This window comes from Oenanthe melanoleuca, chromosome 2, assembly GCF_029582105.1.
Source record: "Oenanthe melanoleuca isolate GR-GAL-2019-014 chromosome 2, OMel1.0, whole genome shotgun sequence".
In the NCBI taxonomy this organism is placed as follows: Eukaryota; Metazoa; Chordata; class Aves; order Passeriformes; family Muscicapidae; genus Oenanthe; species Oenanthe melanoleuca.
The window spans coordinates 99,320,109-99,338,194 of NC_079335.1; the positions used below are offsets into that span (position 1 = coordinate 99,320,109).

The 18,086-nt window shown below is 36.1% G+C and overlaps 1 protein-coding gene across 1 annotated transcript in view; it reads left to right on the forward strand.

The window, feature by feature from the left end:
* The window catches only part of CNTNAP2 (contactin associated protein 2), a 1,042,550-nt gene that overhangs the window by 447,888 nt on the left and 576,576 nt on the right, over positions 1-18,086 (forward strand). Inside the window, exon 4 of the mRNA XM_056484872.1 lies at positions 11,960-12,107. Within this exon, the coding sequence (XP_056340847.1) occupies positions 11,960-12,107 (148 nt within the window). The remainder of the gene's footprint in view (positions 1-11,959; positions 12,108-18,086) is intronic.

Below are 18,086 nucleotides of genomic sequence, written 5' to 3' on the forward strand. Positions count from 1 at the left end.
TGAATCTCTTTAATTTGTTTATTTGTATTAGTATTAGTATTAGTATTAGTATTAGTATTAGTATTAGTATTAGAGCAAGCCAGGGATGGAAAAAACAGTGAATGGATTGGTTTTGTTTTAAAGGATTAGTGCATAAATAATAGTTAGTTAATTCTCAACAAAGACTTCTGAGAGAATTATCTCTGTCGTACAGACAGAATGAGTTTCAAAGGCATTGGGATGTCAGTCTCAGCTCACACAGTAAGGAAGCAGCAAAGTACAACTGCCAGCTGTCATTCCTGGCTGCTGTGCTTATGCTATTACATGTATTTACGGAGTTTTATCAAATGTCAAAAGGCATTTCCTGCAGGTGCTTTCTGTGATCCTGTAGAAAAACAGAGCAACATTTTGATGGCCTCTTTCATCTGAAGAGCTCCAAATTCGTTCTGAGCACTTGCAGGCTTGTTTAAAAATACTCTCAGGCAGTAACTAAGTAAGTCTAGAAGTCAGGGAAAGGGAAAGATAGGGAGATCCTGGTACCTTTGTCTTTCCACTCCTCCTTCCTATAAATATCCACAAAAGGATGTTTTTGATTTCTCATGTATTTGGTTTAGAGGAAGGGATATAACAGACTAATAGCAAGAAGATAATGGTGTCTTCACTCTGCTAAAGCTGGTGATGCTAGAAAAACTTTCCCTTACTGGAAAGCAGCAGTATCAGTGTGCTGTAGCTTCAGGAAAAAAAAAAAAAAAAAAAAAGCAAGAAGATTCACTAAGTATCTGCCAGCCTTTTCCTGATCAATTTGCATAAGAACAGAGCCACAACCATCTTCTCTGTGCTGCAGCAAGTCCTTGTCACAGGCAATCAGAACCATGTAAGACAAGTATTGTACCCAAATAATGAAGATCTTTGCACATCAGAATTTGCACCTTCTCCTTCTAAGTAAGTAGTAAAACATGAGACACTTAATAACAACAGTGTTGCTCTATTGACATCTAACTCTTAAGTTAGTGGTCGTGGAGGCTGTCAGTCCTGCTCAGTGATAGAAAAGACTGCAATGAAATTATGCTAAACTCAAAATGTCACTACCTCCTTGGCCAGGGAAGTATGTATCCTGGCTGCCAAAAATAAACCAGAAATATCTGAGTCAGATAAAATTGCCAATGTTTGTGAGGAAAAAAAATGACTTGCACGCAACTAGTAATCAATTGACTCTAATGTTCAATCCCCCAAGATTTATGGCACAGATTAAAATTAAATTTAGGAAGTTTCTGCTGAAAGAAAATTAGTCCATTGCATCACTTTACTACTTGTTTAATAAATTGTAAGGAAAGAAGTGGACAGGTAATCAAAATTTTAAAACCCTTCCCTCTTTCAATTATTGTTTTCAAACTAGATTTACCTTTGATGATTATTAAACAAGGGTTTTGATTTATGGAAGTCCCATTTCAGATGTTAAAGCCATTTGAAGGCATTTCAACTAAAGATGTCTATACAGTCACCTTCAGAGTAGTAGCTGATGTGAACCTGAACAAAACAACATCATATGGAAATAACAGATGCATATTACCTCTCCAAAAGGGGAAAAAAACCCACTTCCAAAACAATACAGTTGCAAAAGAGGTAATGGGTTGAAATCAAATTATACCATTTAAAACAAAAATAGGACCTTCGGTATTTCTTATTCCATTACTGTCTCTTTTGTTAAGACATCTAACAGTTTACTAAATTCATAGGGGTTTTAAATCAAAGATTACTTCTTACTCTAAACTTTTCATAGAGATACCAGGCATATGAAGGCTGAGAATGGACTTCAACAGAAACACAGGAATTCTGCATTTCTCACAAAATTCTTTCAGTCATATTCAGCAGGAAAAAAAGAAAATAAAAAAGGAAAAAAAAAAAAGAAATCCCTGAAGAAAAACGTAGCTTCTTACAATTCAGATACTTCTTTCTACATTCCTTTATAAAATATTCTTGTGGCTTTTTGGTATAATTTCAAAAAGCCAAGTGGTTAAAACTGTCCTTATTTCCCTTGAAAGATGAGCATCTGTTGAATACAAGTTGAAGGACAAGCAGGTATGTTTGAAGCCTGTCACATATTGTAATTCCACCTTTGGGGATTTCTTGTAATATTCCTTTGATCAGTTTGAAAGGATTATTCTGAGGAATCCTATTCCAGGTATTCTTCCTGGGACAAGAATTTTGTGTTTGCTTGCATGCCATTTTCCTTAGGATTTTCTGCATCTAAAGCCCTTCTAGCCTTTTACTGAATTTTAGAAAGGATCTACACATTTTTCATTGACGATTCTCATAGTTACATTTTGATTACTTTTTTTTGCTGTTGTCCTGGGTCACAGACCAGAAGGTTATAAACTTGTGAATTTGTGTCAGGAAAATCTTAACTGAAGATCATGATTTTTAAAGTATGGGCTCTGCCTAGGGTGAATAGGAGAAAAGGAAAGGAAAATGATTAGTGAGTTCTTGTATCATAGGAGATATTGATACCTGCATCATTGATAGTTGCACCCTTTGGAATTCTTAACTTTAGTATATGTGAAGTATTTTAGATAAATTACTTTTATTTTCTTTCATCTTGAGGTACTGCAGCTACAGCCAGAAACTGAAACATGTTAGTGTTAGATGGCAATAGTGCTATTTTTGTTTTTCTTTTTCTTTAGTAATTTTTTGCTAAATCTTGACTTTATATTATATGTGAACTTCATTTATTTCATAAACATTGCAACATGCAAGCATGCAAAAACAAAATAAAAAATATTAAAAATTATTTCAAATGCATACTTTTTATGTTTTTATAATTTTAAACCAATTTTGTAATGTTTTAATTTTATTTAAGGATAGTTGAAACATGTTCAAAGGCAGCTTATTTGCTTTCTTTAAAATGCAGTCGTACTTCCTATTACTGGGAAGCTTATCTGAATTAAGGAGAATATGTGTTATTTGCAGTTAGCTAATATCCCAGAATTAAATAGATACCGAAAGTATACAAGAAAAACACCTGATTATTTAAATTTCATGTTCAAAGTTTGTTTATTTTATCTTAGTATACAATATTAGCTTTATACATGAAGCAATTAATACAGAATAACCAGATTGTATTCTTCACTGATTGATTTGCAATTGCATTCTTGCAGCTATTTCAGACATGAAAAGTTTTGTTTCACAGTTATTTCTTATGTGCTAATAGTCTAGTCAGAATTGCAATAATCTGGAAAGCACTCTCTGGACTCTTCTATGAATAAAACTATGCAATGAAAACTATTCAAAACCAAGAAAATTTAATCTTAAATATTGACCATCCTGATTTAGATATGACTCAAAATAAAAGACTATAAAACTAGCAAGTGCAGTAACTTTTATTTATAGTTATAAACTGATGTCACAAATCAGTATTTTCTATTATGAGAAAATATTTCTGTTTAGATTGATATGTAACTAATTAAGAGATAAAAAGCTTTCTTTAGTTGCTATGTCCTTAATGAAGATAGATGATTCTCAACAGTATTTAAAAGAGATTTTGTCTTTGTACTTTTTCCTGAAAGGAGCTTCAGTCTTTTAATCCAGAGCACTAAGTCAGGGGGTGTGGAATGACATTCCTGAGTTTGTGCTTTCCTCTCCTAAGTGCAGCCTCTGGTAACAGCCTCAACTGTTTGCACAGCAAGTAACCCAGTAGTGTAGTGGGGCTGTGCAGAAGAGATACAGGAAGCTTTGAGACAAGAGAGATGCACAAGGAGAAAACACTGTTCTGAAAATTACTAAAATCATCAAACTTCAAAAATTTCTAAACACATCAGTAGTAGAGAGGGAAAGAGATTAAGGACTGCTCTGAGTTCCTCTGTGTTTGACCTTCTCAAAGTGAGAGTCTCCTGTTACTGTTGAGCTCTGTGGACCACCAGCCAGTGATCAGAGAGCTGTTGCTGTCATTATTTCAGTAATGACTGCAACTGTGCCTAGGTATTTTGGAAACACATTCTCCCTGCTACATGTCTTTCACTCTACAGAAAATGCAACTAAAGTAATTTTTTTGTGTAATAATGAATAAAATCTCACAACTCCTGTAAAGAAAAGCAGGTTTTATTCTGTCTGTACAATCATTTCACACTGATTTTTGTATTCTTTTTCTTTTAACATGAATCAGTCAGTGGGCAACTTATGGAACTAACGTGTTGATTACATTCTTTATTTTGCAGAATACATTTATATTGCACCCAGGAAAATTTATATTTCACTGTGCAACTGAAGAGTGGCAAGATTTTAATTTAGTTCTTATCTCCCACTTTGCTTCACTGACCACAAAAGGCTCAGCTTTCTAATTTAGACACCCATGTGAATACTTGACTAGGTGCTTAATAAGAATTATTTTATTTTTACAACCCCATAAAATAATTTAATTTTTACTCTATATTTTATATATAGAACAGAGTCAGTGAAAGATTAAGTCAAAACTACCTAATAATTTTGTGTCTCCCTGGAATTGTACTAAGTGCTACCAAAAATTTTTTTGCAACTCAGTTGTCTAGCATCACATGGGAACTGTCCCAAAGAGAATCCAGCACCTGTGCTGTAGGGCACACCCTGTCTGTTACCTTCATGGAAGATGGCCCATTCCCATCTGGCAGTCCACATGCTTGGACACAGTGTGTTACTTCATTCTCTCTGCAAACAAAGGAGCTGTCTTAAAGATAACAGTCTTATTTCTTAAATTTTCTAAATTTAAATCAAAGTGTAAATGCTGGATACTAAATCTTGGGAACAAATTGTGAAAGACTGGGACAGACTTCCATTGGCAAAATTTTCCAAATCAAGCTCATGTGTTTTTCCCTCTTGAATTTAGATATGGTTAAAAGTGGGAAAAAAAAAAACAAAAAAAAAAACAAAACAAACTTTCTCAAAACCTCAAGGTATTTCAGCCTCAGTTGTTTAGTGTGTCAGGATGAATAATCACAATTTTCTCTCTGGGAATTGTATGACTCTCTGGGGAATTATAGCAGGTAATTATGTAAATAAATTAATATCATAATGATATTCAGGAATTCATTAAGACCCTGCAGGAAACATAACTTTGACTAGCAGTGTTGACTTTACAACCCTAGTGATATTTTAATATTTTGTGTGTATAGCTTAGGTTCAAAGGATTTTTGAATTGTTCCCATTTTATGTCAAGTGGAATAAAATCTACATGGCTCAGCATAGGGGCTGAAATTTCTTCTTCAAGATACAGTCCTTAAAATAATTTAGAGCTTTGTAAATATCTGTTTTAGAATTTTTCCATGTTATGTTTGGTGTCTTCAACAGAAGGGAAAAATGTCTTTGCCAGTGAGATATTTCACACATCTCTGGAATATTGTATTCAATTTCAGGATGTAGAGAAACATGAAACTGTTGGTGCCTTTGCTGTGATGCTGTGATGTCCCATAAAGTAAAATTTAACAGTATCCATACATCTGTGTCCCTTGTTCATGAGTCTAAAGATTAGGGTTATTAAATGGAGTTCTGGGCAAAAGAAAAACAAAAACCTGCAGTCTGTACACATATGCATTGCCAGGTGTCCCATCACAAATATTCTAATCATACAAAGTCAAAAAGGGGTTGTGGTCCAGTCCTAAATCAAAGTCAGTTTCCCTAGCAAAATTCAGATAATTTGGTAATATTTCTGTGCATAAAGGATGAACAATTGTACGTAGAAGTATGAGAAATGCAATTAATTCTTGTGTTTGGGATATATGAGTGAGATGGATAAGTAGTTCTTTGTTTGTTAAGGCTTTTGCTTTAGGCTTCATTACTCAAAGTAAATTAAACAAAGATAATATCCTACAACAGTGCCAGAATATAAAAGAATGTTTCACTTACATCCAGATACTGAACCATGTTCTGGAAGCAGTAGCTGGGAGGGTATGGGGATTTTTGGTTTGTGTTTGTTTGCTTGTCTATAGGAGTTTCATTTGTTTCTGTTTTTAAAAGAAAAATTGCAAACATCAATACATTAAAACTCACAATTTGATAATGAAGCTCATTCATTTTTCTCTAATTTTCCTTAATTAATTCTCATGTAATTTTTCATTCAGGTATCTAAATATATGCTCAAGTATCATATCTTGCTCTTCAATTTTCTGTCTTTAAGTTTTAAAAACATTTGCTTGGAGCATTATACAGAACTGAAATCCCTACTAGCTATTTGTGAATAGAACACGATAGTATTCCTTAAATTTTTTTTTTGAAACTTACAGATTTTTCGAGGTTCTTATTAAAATAGAAAAAAATCAAAGCTCCTGTAGAGGAGGTTGAGTTCTTCCTAAGTAAAATGGTAGTTTTCAGGCTATAAAATGTTGGCATATTTTGTTATAAAGATCAATAATGTTATGTTGCTAGATCATTTAATTTTGTTTAGAAATGTGAAAGGCTAAAAGGCAGCAAATAAGCTTTTGGCTTTGGTCTTTGCATGTAATGATAATTCCATGATATTATTCATTAAACTATAATGAATACGTGGTTAGAATATGTTTTCAGCATACAAAGAAAGAATTTGAACTTGAAAGTAAACTTCCTAGGAGTCAGTAGAGAATATAAGGGTATAAGGTGAACAGAAAGAGTGATCTGATTAAAAAATGCTGGGAAAAGTTTTGAGTATAGAACAAAAAAGTCTAGTCTATAGTTCTAGTGAAAGCCTGCAACTAGATGTTCCTTACTTTGAGTATGTGAGTAGTTTTCTAGAAATTTTTAGCACTACACACATAACATAGATGTTACATACACACATTTATGTTATATACAGACATTTATATAAAACAGAGAAATGTGGCTGAGGGAAGTATATGGATAGCCACTGAAATTGGGATTTACTGCTAGCACTGATAATAGAATGAGGTTCATATGAGCTCACCATCATCAGCATTATAATGTTTAGTTGATCCCACTTCTCGTTAATCCTGAGCTCTTAGGCATTCTGGTCATTTTATAACCACAAATCTCAAAGATGAGATTCAGCACCTGGTGAATCATTTGAGGATTTCATCATTTGTGATAAGGGAAATGCCTGCTATAGCTTTTAATTACTTTCAGATACTTTTTTTCTATTCAGAAGCATTTCTGTGTGAAGTGATTATGCAGAATGCTGTAGAAATGTTTTGCTTTGAACTTGTTTGTTTTTAGGGAAAAAGTAGAATACGCAAATTGTAATGTTATTGATTGTGCTGTTCAATGGAGAGAATGAAGAAATGTTTCTTCAAGTAAAATATTACTGCTTCCTATCACTTATTTTTACTCACCACAGTACACATGAAAGTACAGCAACTTCTCAAAGCTGAGCTAAAATGGAGATAACCCAGATCTGTTACTTTCTGATGCATTAATTTTTTTCTCTTTATTTGCTATTTTTCTTTCCTTCTTCAACCTGTTTTCCTACCACGTTTCTGTCTTTTTTTCCCCCTTCTTCTTGAAGTCTTCTCTTGCATTCTCTTTTGCCCAGTCCTCTTGTCCTTGCTCTTTGAGTTTTTATGACACAGTTGGGTTAGATTTTCATAGGTATGGAGCCAAGAAATGTTTCACCAGCCAAGAAATGTTTCACCAGCAAAGAGGAATTGAAGTTCAGGTTTTGTCTTTTTTTCTTAAATTTCCATGCAGTAAAGTAGGAATAAATTTTTGAAAACTCTTGTCTTCTCTGAAATCTGCTGTGGATTTCAGTCAGCTTGTGCAGAACCAGTTTGTGATGTGAATTTTTCCAGGGCCCCTGGATTTGAGCTGCCCTGCAGGGCCAAACATCATTCACTGCACTGCTGGTGGAGAGCTCCTGGCACCCAGCCAGCCCTGCTGTGCTCATTGATGGTACAGATTCCTGAAAACTCAAAGGAAAAACAGTTTCCAGATTTTCTGTGCAGTCAGAGGGCTGGCAGCCATAACTAAAGCTGTCAACATCTCACTTTTTTAATCCTTCTAGTTTTTGAAAAAATTATTTTGTTTAGAATTTGGGGGTTTTTCTATAAAATAAAAATTTCAAGGTTTAGTCAGCTTCCTGCTTAGCTCACCTTGGAATCCCCCCAAAAAACCCAGTTATGTTTCCTGAAGACATATTCTGCCTGCCTGTGGATGTTTCCATATTTCATGATGGTACTTCTCTTTCCTATTTCTGCCTTTTATAGAGCTATAGTACCATGGGACACAGACTCTGCACTGTTTTCACTATTGCAATGTCAAAATAAAGCTTGTTTTGGTTTGAAAAGACCGTGTCTGCTAAGGAAGGCTGGAGCCTTTTTTTGAAATGGAAAATGTAAAGCCCTTCCCTCCAAATTATTATAATTTTGAAATTGAGGGGTTTTCAGACAAAGATTTGGGAATAGGAATAACAGTTCTTTAATAGTAAAATTAAAATTAAAATGCAGCAATATAAAAAAATGCCACTGATAGAGTCAGAATACAACCTGACACCCTTTTGGTACCAATCTGATTAAATGGTGGCCACAGTCTTCCTGGAGTGACTAATGTGGTTCTGTTGAAACAGTGATCCTCAGAAGGGTTTTCCTCTCAAGGTCTAGAGGTGGAGTAGATGGGTCTGGTCTTCCTCAGGGCATCCAATGGAAAAAAGCTGCTCTGATGTTCCAAATTTCAGATCTCTGTTTAGGTAGGAAATGCTTGGTTCCTCCCCCTGGGTGGAGTATCTCCCAATGGGATGATGCAATTTTATCAGTCATGCAGTGAGACTTAATGGCCCATTAACAGAAGATATCTCCCTGGACAGAGGATGGGTCATGGAAGAGATAAAGAAAACTGCCCCACCTGGTTTTAACAGCTGGCCCATTAACAGAGGATATCACCCCCAGAGTTATAAGGGATGGGTCATGGAAGAGATAAAGAACACTTTCTACATGGTTTTAACAGATGGTGATGGAATACATGCTGCTGGTTACATCTTGAGTTGCAACCTGACACAAGCTAGAAGCACAGATGCTTTTTTCAGAAATCCAGGCACATAAATTTTTTCTTTATTTGATAAAAGCGTGAAAAAGAGCTATCAAGAGTATAACAGCGAGTATAAAATCAAAGTGGTAAAAAAAAAAGTGCTAGTAATTAAAGAAAGTTATGCAAAAAATTTAGTAGTTCCTCATACAGGAAAATAAATAACATCCTACTATTCCATGCTTTGCCCTATTTTTACGTCATCCTGGAAAGAGACTATGCTGAAGCAATTTTTGTACTTGACTCTTTATAGATCATTAATTTGGATGGAGAATTCTTCACCTGAAATGAGGTGAAGAATTAATTTTCCCCTTAACCTAGTTAGATTCTCTGGTATATATGTGATGATGTTCTTCAGTGAAGTACAGGGCTTTTTTCTCTGCTTCACAGAGAGCCGAGAGACTGCAGACATCCTTTTGTTTATCTGGTTGAGGATCTAACCACCATCCTTCCATCATTTGTGCTCTTTGGTTAAAGTATGAAAGCTTCCACTTTTGTTCACTTAATAACATTTCAGGCATTTTTGTGCCTCCTTATTTCAGAGATAAATTCTTTAATGCTGAGAAATTCTTTTTAATCCTTTATTGTAAAAAGAATTTTCCCAAAGGAGATTTTGTAATGTTCTTTCTTTGTCCACAGAATTGAGTACTGTAAAACTGTTGTACACTGTCCTATTACAGGAAACTACAACCATTTTGTCCAGTTTTACTTACACACTACTGTTAAGCTGTGTGCTATTTCATTGCAATACTTCTATGAATTTATAATTTAGCTCTACCATTTTTAATTATTGATTAGAATGGTGTTGTTCTTTAAGTACAGGATAAAAAATTGAGTCTGCATCTTAATTTTCCATAGCTTTGCTTCCAAATTTTCCAAACCCTTATCTTCACTTTTATCAAGGTTCTTTAGCTGTGTAAAGAGATTTATATTGAGTGTCTCTCCAGTGTCCCCATGTACAGTGGGGTGGCTGAAGCATATTGGTAAAGCCAAAGTGAAATTTAAAAATCACACCATTTTTGCTGAACATTCTGCTGAATGATTGATTATTTATTAAATTAATTAATTTTAAACTTTACCAGTTGGCCTGTTAGAAATAGGTTATCTCTCCTATAAACCTGCCCTGTTAAATTTTGAAAATTATTTGGAGCTAAACAGAGTTTCCTCTTAAGGAATGACAAAAATCTTGGTGAATATGTTTGAAAGCTCCATTCAATATATGTTCAAAAACACTGTTTAGAAGGGATCTGGGGACCTACTTTCTTATCTTTTTTCATTCTTACTCTGTTGCTGTCTTGTGGAGCACTACCTTTGAGAAAAGTGGTTGTGGCTAATAACAATCCCAGTCTTTTTATTGCAATGTGAGCTGAAATATGAAGCAGCTTACTGAAGTCAGTATCCAATACAAGAAGAGAAATAGTTTATAGAACAGAGAATTTTGGAGCTGGGCTCATGAGACAGCATTTTACAGATAAGTAAGCCATTTTGATCATTTTCCCAGTTTGGGTTAAAGGAAAAGCATGATATCTGGCAATAATAATCTGAAAAACTTGTTTAATTTATATAGGTATTTACACTTTTTTTCTGGAAAAAAGTAGTTTTGGGAGGAGATTTTTTATTGTAAAATTCTATTTTTTATTTTATTTTCTTTTATTAGCCAGAGATTCACTCCCTGTTTAAAAAAAAAAATCTTCTGTTAGAGATGTACTTTTAAATCCTATTGGCCAGAAAAGGAGATTTTACAGAAATTGTACATAATTTTCAAGGTCCTTTAAATTGATTTTTCAGTCTTGCAATAATGGATTTCAGCCTGGTATTTGCATTTTCCACAAAGTGTGTATTACTGTTCCCCATTTATTTAAATGAAGGCTATGTTTAAAAGATACTGTTCTGCTGGAGACTAAATGGAATGTGTTTTATTAATCTGGGACTAACTTATTCTCTGTTGGCTATGTTTATGCATTCAGCAGAAGTTACTGATTCATATAGCAACAGGAACACTTGAAATGCCAGGTACCTGCTGGGATCAGTTCCCCTTCTCAAAAAGGACTGGTAAAGCACAAGTCAGGGTACAAAGTCTGGAGGGCTACAAAAAATACTTTTGTGCTTGAAAATCTTTTTCATCAATAACTTAATTAAATTATGTAGAAAATTTAATGTCTTCCTATATTCAGCTTTCTTTGACCATAACACTTCTAGGAAGTTTTTAAAAAACCAAATAAGCCCAAACCAAAACAACCAGCAAACCTCTACATTTAGTTGGGTTTTGATAAGATTATACCAAGCATCATAAAATTAAAACATTCCCAAATGGAATTTGATTTCCTCTTGAACTATGGAGCATTACCTTGCATGCTGAGTAAAATATGCATTTTTTAAGGAGTCAAAATTTTTACTCCCTCCATGAAGTTCTGTGATTCCTTGAACAAGAAAACAGGCTGCTGCTTAGAAGGAATTTTTTGTCATCATTCTGTGTATGCTTTCCTTTGTCTTCTCTTCAGCTCAGTAGAGAGAGCTGTTCACTTCCTTTTACCACTCAAATATATAAGTACTTCAAAGATACTAATTAATGTCTCTTACAGACTTATTTTGGAGTGCCATCATCATCATTTAGCACATCAATAGCTGCAGTACAAAAAAATTAAGGTGAATGTAACTGTTAACATGCTATAATTTTGTGAGTCCACCAAAGAAGGGATCCTGTGCATCTTCCTAACATCTACCACTACCTTATTCTACTATGCATGGTGCAAAATAATTATTCTAACATCTCTTTTTTTGAGTAAGTAGTGTTTGAACATGTAATTAGCCATTCCTATAACTGTAAACAAAAAAACTGTTTATATTTTATTTCTTTCAATATTTTGATGACTATAGTTTGCAACAGTAATCCTTATTCTTTGGTGTTTTGCTCCACTATTGATACTTGTTATAGGATTTTATACGTATTTCTTCAGATGCCAACCATATAGGCACTACAACTGATTTTTTTTTTTTTTCTTTCCCTTAGGCATTTCCTGGAAATACAAACTCTGACAGTGTGGTCCGGCATGATTTACAACATCCAGTTATTGCTCGCTATGTAAGGATAGTTCCTTTGGACTGGAATGGAGAGGGCCAAATTGGGTTAAGAATTGAAGTCTACGGTTGCTCATACTGTAAGTTTTTCCATGATGATCCTTTTGGTTCTCCCCTAAATAAAAACTCTCTTTGAATTTTGGATTAAATCCAGATGTCAAAGATTTTTAGCTTAGTTCCAGGATTGCCAGTTGTGTTACCCAGTGCTTCATGAAATATTTCTTGGAACTTTAATTTTGAATTGATAGTTTGTTCTTCTCTGGAAGATGCAACATTGGAATTTCCTGTAGTGCTTTGAAGTTGCTCCTTTTCATCTTCATGTTTTCTGTTGTAGAAGGCTTTGGCTATTGTATAAGCTAGATTGGGACATTTGAGGAAGAGATCGTATTCAAACAAATATCATGTTGGGTCTTGACAGATAAAATGGAAACAGGACGTAATTTATTGCCTGGTGCAAGAGATAAAATTAAAGCAATAAACAAGAATTCTATCAGAATAGCCCAGATTGTCTAAGCACATTTTTCTGAGATATTTGAAGACTTGAATGTGACTTCAGAATTTCTTCTGAAATACGGCTGAGCAATGGTACAAGTGCTTCTGTAAAGAGCAGACCTGACAATGCTTTAAGAAATTAGTTTCTAGTGCTGTCCTGGGTTGGTGTTGTGTCTGCTCCTCTCCCGCCCCCACACCTCTCTGTCTGCATGGAGCTGCCGCCGGTGCCCTTTTCCCCCCCGGGGGGGTGATGCCCCAGGAGCTGTGCTGCTTGGCTTGCTGCTGCTGCTGCTGCTTGCTGCTGCTTGCTAGCTACCCTGGCTGCTGCCCCGCTGCTTCTGCCTCGCTGTTGCCCCGGCTGCTGCTGCCTTCCCCTCCCCCTTCTCTCCTTCAGCTCCAAGATCTGAACCGGCTCCAGACGGAACCTAAACACCAAAGACTGCCTCCGGAGCCTGCCCAAAAAGCTTCTCGCCCTTCCCAGCAGCGACCGTCTCTCACACTGGTGAAAACGTTTTTGTCATCTGGGATTGTACTTTCCTGTTGCTGAAAAGTGTTTTTCTTTGTTTGTTAATAAATAAGTTTTTTCCACTTTTCCCCTCGAGTACAATTCTTTCCGAGCCCAGTGGAGGAAAAAAATTGTGAGGGGGGCTTATTCTCTGGGAGGCTCCTTTAGAAGTTTCCCCCCCAAGTTTGTCCTAAACTTAAACAAATAATTTGGTGGCCCGTACGGGGAAACCAAACAAAGTGGAAAAAACCTTACTCTAATACTATTTTGTTTTCAATTGTTTGTGTTGGTATTAGTATAGTTATTAAATCCATAATAGCTTTTAAAGTAGAAGCCTGCCTGTATATTTAGTCTTCAGGGCTTTTTAAAGTGTTAATACCCCTGTGGTCTTTGGGCTTGTTCTCTTATCCGAAAATAGCCCCGGTGTTATCCCTAATACGTAGTTTTTGCATTAAAGGAGTATTAACCAAAATATTTATTAAGCTAGGCTTGTTTATAATAATTTGCAAGAAGTTCATAAGAATGTTAAAATCTACTTCAAAAATGTATACTTCCTGGTTTTTGTTGTGCACTCAATTTATTAGAGGAGAAGCAGGCAAAGAGGACTTCTCGCCTTTATTTTCCTTCTTCTCCTCTAAATCATTTACATCTCTGTTAAAAAATGTTCAGTTCTCCCTAAATATTAAAAAAATCATCTTTCTAGTATTTAATTTAGTAATTTTTTTATATACTATCTGCAGCTTATATAAAATAAAGGCTAAAATTTCCAGAAAAGCTGGTAAGACTCCTAATTTAGAAGTAAAGCCAAGCAAAAGGAATCTTACGTAAAATAGAAAATAAGAGAACATGGGCCAAATTCTAAAAAAATTTTCTGACCCTATAATCTGAGACTTCCCATCTGACCAGATTCAAGATCCAGTCGAGGTTGCAAAATACCTGAGAGAAAAATGTCAAAATGACCATAAAAAAAAAAAAAAATCACTGCAGTGAGCTGGGCCCTAGCGTATGCTTATCGTACCCTGTTAAATAGTGTAAAACAACAAACAAAGGAAAAAGAACAGGGAAATAACATAGCTACTATGCCAGCTACTCAAGCTGTAGTTAACACCCCAAGCTCAAAAACAGGAGCAAAATTAAAAAGTAAGCTTCAACCAATGGCTGTAGCTACTAGTACAAAAAGTAAAAAGTGCACCAAGAAAACTGATCAGCCAGTTAGCAAAACTTCACCCTAGTAAAAGCTAAAGTAAGTTTAACTGGAAGGAAATGAAAAAAACATCTTATTGTAACTAGTCCAAAGGCCCCGTGCATTTTGGGCATAAATTACCTTCAAAGCAAGTATTTTAAAGACCCAAAAGGCCTTAAGTGAGCATTCGGAATAGCAGCTGTAACAGCAAAACACATCCGGCAATTAAACACCTTGCCTGGACTGTCTAAAAATCCCATTACAGTAAAACTACTAAAAGAAAAAAAGCAACAAGTGCCAATTGCCACTTCAATAGTACATCGCCAGCAATATAAAACAACTCAAAATGCTGTAATCCCAATCCATAAAATAATCCGTGAGCTGGAAAGCTAAGAGGTGGTAAGCAAAACCCACTCACCCTTCAACAGCCCCATCTGGCCTGTGCAAAAATCTAATGAAAAATAAAAATTGACTGTAAACTATCGTGCCTTAAATAAAGTAACTCCACCGCTGAGCGCTGCCGTGCCAAACATGCTGGAGCTGCAGTATAAGTTAAAGTCCAAAGCAGCAAAGTAGTATGCCACCATTGACATCACCAATGCATTTTTCTCCATTCCTCTGGCCGCAGAGTGCAAACTTCAGTTTGCTTTCACCTGGAGGGGCGTGCAATACACCTAAAACCAACTGCCCTAGGGGTGGAAACACAGTCCCACCATCTGTCATGGACTAATCCAAGCTACACTAAAAAAAAGTGAGGCTCCAGAACATCTACAATATATTAATAACATCATCATATAAAAAAAGACAGCAGCAAAAGTGTTTTAAAAAAAAAAAAATTATCCAAATCCTCCTGGAAGCCGGCTTCACCATCAAAAAAAGTAAAGTTAAAAAACCTGCACGTAAAATCCAGTTCCTGGGAGTGAAGTAGCAAAATAGATGGCATCAAATTCCTACTAATGTCATTAACAAAATTACAGCTATGTCCCCACCTACTAACAAGAAGGAGACACAAGCTTTCCTAAGTGCCATAAGCTTTTAAAAAATGCACATCTCTAAGTACGGCCAAATTGTGAGCCCTCTCTACCAAGTCACTCGCAAAAAAAAACAATTTCCACTGGGGCCCTGAACAACAACAAGCTTTTGCCCAAATCAAACAAAAAATTGCCCATGCGGTAGCTCTTAGCCCAGTCAGGACAAGACCAAATGTAAAAAACATACTGTACTCTGCAGCTAAAAAACATAGTCTGTCCTGGAGCCTGTGGCAGAAGGTGCCTAGTAAAACCCAAAGCCAACCCCTAAAATTTTAAAGCAAAAGTTACAAAAGGTCTAAAAGCAATTACACCCCAACAAAAAAAAAATTTTAGCCGCCTATAAAAAAGTCCAAGCCGCTTCAAAAGTCATTAGTACAAAAGCACAGCTTCTCTTAGCACCCCGACTACCGGTGCTAAAGTAAATGTTCAGCGAAAAAGTTCCCTCAACCCACCATGCCACCAGTGCCACATAAAGCAAGTAAATAGCCCTCATCACTCAGCATGCCAAAATCAAAAAACGAAATCGTCCTAAAATTCTAAAAATAATTACAAACTAGCCCAAAAGTAAAAGTTTCAGTGTCGCAAATAAAAAACAAAAACCAGTAACACAGGCTAAAAAAGCTCCACCATACAACGAGCTACCGGCAAAAAAAACACGCTATGCTCTATTCACTGACAGTTCCTGTTGCGTCGTAAAAATAAATCAAAAATAAAAAGCAGCTGTATGGAGCCCCACACAACAAGTTGCAAAAGCCACTAAAAAAGAGTAAATCTAGTCAATTTGCCAAACTTAAAGCTGTCCAACTAGCCCTTAACATCGCAGAGAGAGAGAAATGGCCAAAACTCTATTTATACACTAATTCCTAAGTAGTAGCCAATGCTCTGTAAAAATAGTTAAAAAAATTTAAAAAAGCAAACTAGCAGCGCAAAAAAACCCCCAATTTAAGCTGCTAAAAAGTAAAAAAACATCGCTACTCAATTAAAAAAACTACCTGTAAAAATTTGCCATGTAAATGCCCATGTCCCCAAAAAAAAAGCCAATAAAGAGCAGCAAATAATCAGCAAATAAATCAAGCTGCAAAAATAAAAGTGTCAAAAATAAACTTAAATTAAAAACACAAAAAAAAGTTGTTCCTAGCTCAATAAGCCCATAATGCCTCGGGTCATCAAAGCAAAAATGCCACCTATAAGTAAGCACAAAACCGAAGAGTAAATTTAACCATAAACAGCATCGCTCAAGTTATCCATAACTGTAAAACGTGCGCTGCCATCAAGCAAGCGAAGCGAGTAAAGCCCCTCTAGTATAGGGGGCGATGGTCCAAGTATAAGTATAAAGAAGCCTAGCAAATTAATTATATCACACTGCCTCAGACCTGCCAAGGCAAGCGCTACGTCCTAACCATGGTAAAAGCCACAACTAAATAGTTAAAAACGTACCCAGTGTCTCATGCTACAGCCCGCAACACCATCATGGGCCTAAAAAAGCAAGTCCTGTGGAGGCATGGCACCCCTGAAAAAATTAAATCAGACAATAAAACTCATTTTAAAAACAATCTCATTAACACCTGAGCTAAAAAACACAGTATTAAGTGGGTGTACCACATCCCTTACCATGCACCAGCTGCAAGTAAAGTAAAAAAGTACAATAAATTACTAAAAACCACCTTAAAAGCATTAAGTAAAAAGTCCTTTAAAAACTAAAAACAACATCTAGCAAAAGCTACTTAGTTAGTTAACACCAAAAGTTCCATCAACTGAGCAGGTCCTGCCCAGTCTAACTCCCTTAATATAGTAAATAAAAATAAAGTCCCAGTAGCCCATGTTAAAAGTCTGTTAAAAAAGGCAGTATAAGTTAATCCTGCCTCGAGTACAAGCAAACCCATTCGTAAAATTGTCTTTGCTCAAAAAACCAAAATGCACGTAGTAAATAATGCAAAAAAATAAAACAACACAGTGTGTACCACAAAAAAACTAATTGTAAAATAAAACAAAAAAACATATGTAAGTGTTAAAAGTCTAAGTAAATAAAATAAAAAAAAATGTGTAAGTAATAAAAGTTTAAGCAAGTCAAATAAAAGCTTTTACGTTGTAGTTAGTAAGTGTATATCCCAATCGTGTGTAACGTTCACAATGTAAAATAAAGAGTAAAATGTGCTAAGTTAGTGTTGTGTCTGCTCCTCTCCCGCCCCCACACCTCTCTGTCTGCATGGAGCTGCCGCCGGTGCCCTTTTCCCCCCCGGGGGGTGGTGCCCCGGGGCTGTGCTGCTTGGCTTGCTCGGCTGCCCGGCTGCTGCTGCTGCTGCTTGCTGCCCGCTTGCTAGCTACCCCAGCTGCTGCCCCGCTGCTGCTGCCCTGCTGCTGCTGCCCTGCTGCTGCTGCCCTGGCTCTGCCCCAGCTCTGCCCCGGCTGCTGCCTTCCCCCCCTCTTCTCTCCTTCAGCTCCAAGATCTGTACCAGCTCCAGACGGAACCTAAACATCAGAGACTGCCTCTGGAGCCTGCCCAAAAAGCTTCTCGCCCTTCCCAGCAGCAACTATCTCTCACACTAGTAAAAACGTTTTTATCATCTGGGATTGTACTTTCCTGTTGCTGAAAAGTATTTTTCTTTGTTTGTTAATAAATAAGTTTTTTCCACTTTTCCCCTCAAGTACAATTCTTTCCAAGCCCAGGAAAAAAAAAAATTGTGAGGGGGGCTTATTCTCTAGAAAGCTCCTTTAAAAGTTTCCCCCCCAAGTTTGTCCTAAACTTAAACAAGTGCCCTTCCTTAAATTCAATCCAGCCAGTGCTTAAATCTGCAAACCTGCAAAATTGAGTTTATCATATCCTATGTCTATGCATTCTTAGGCAATA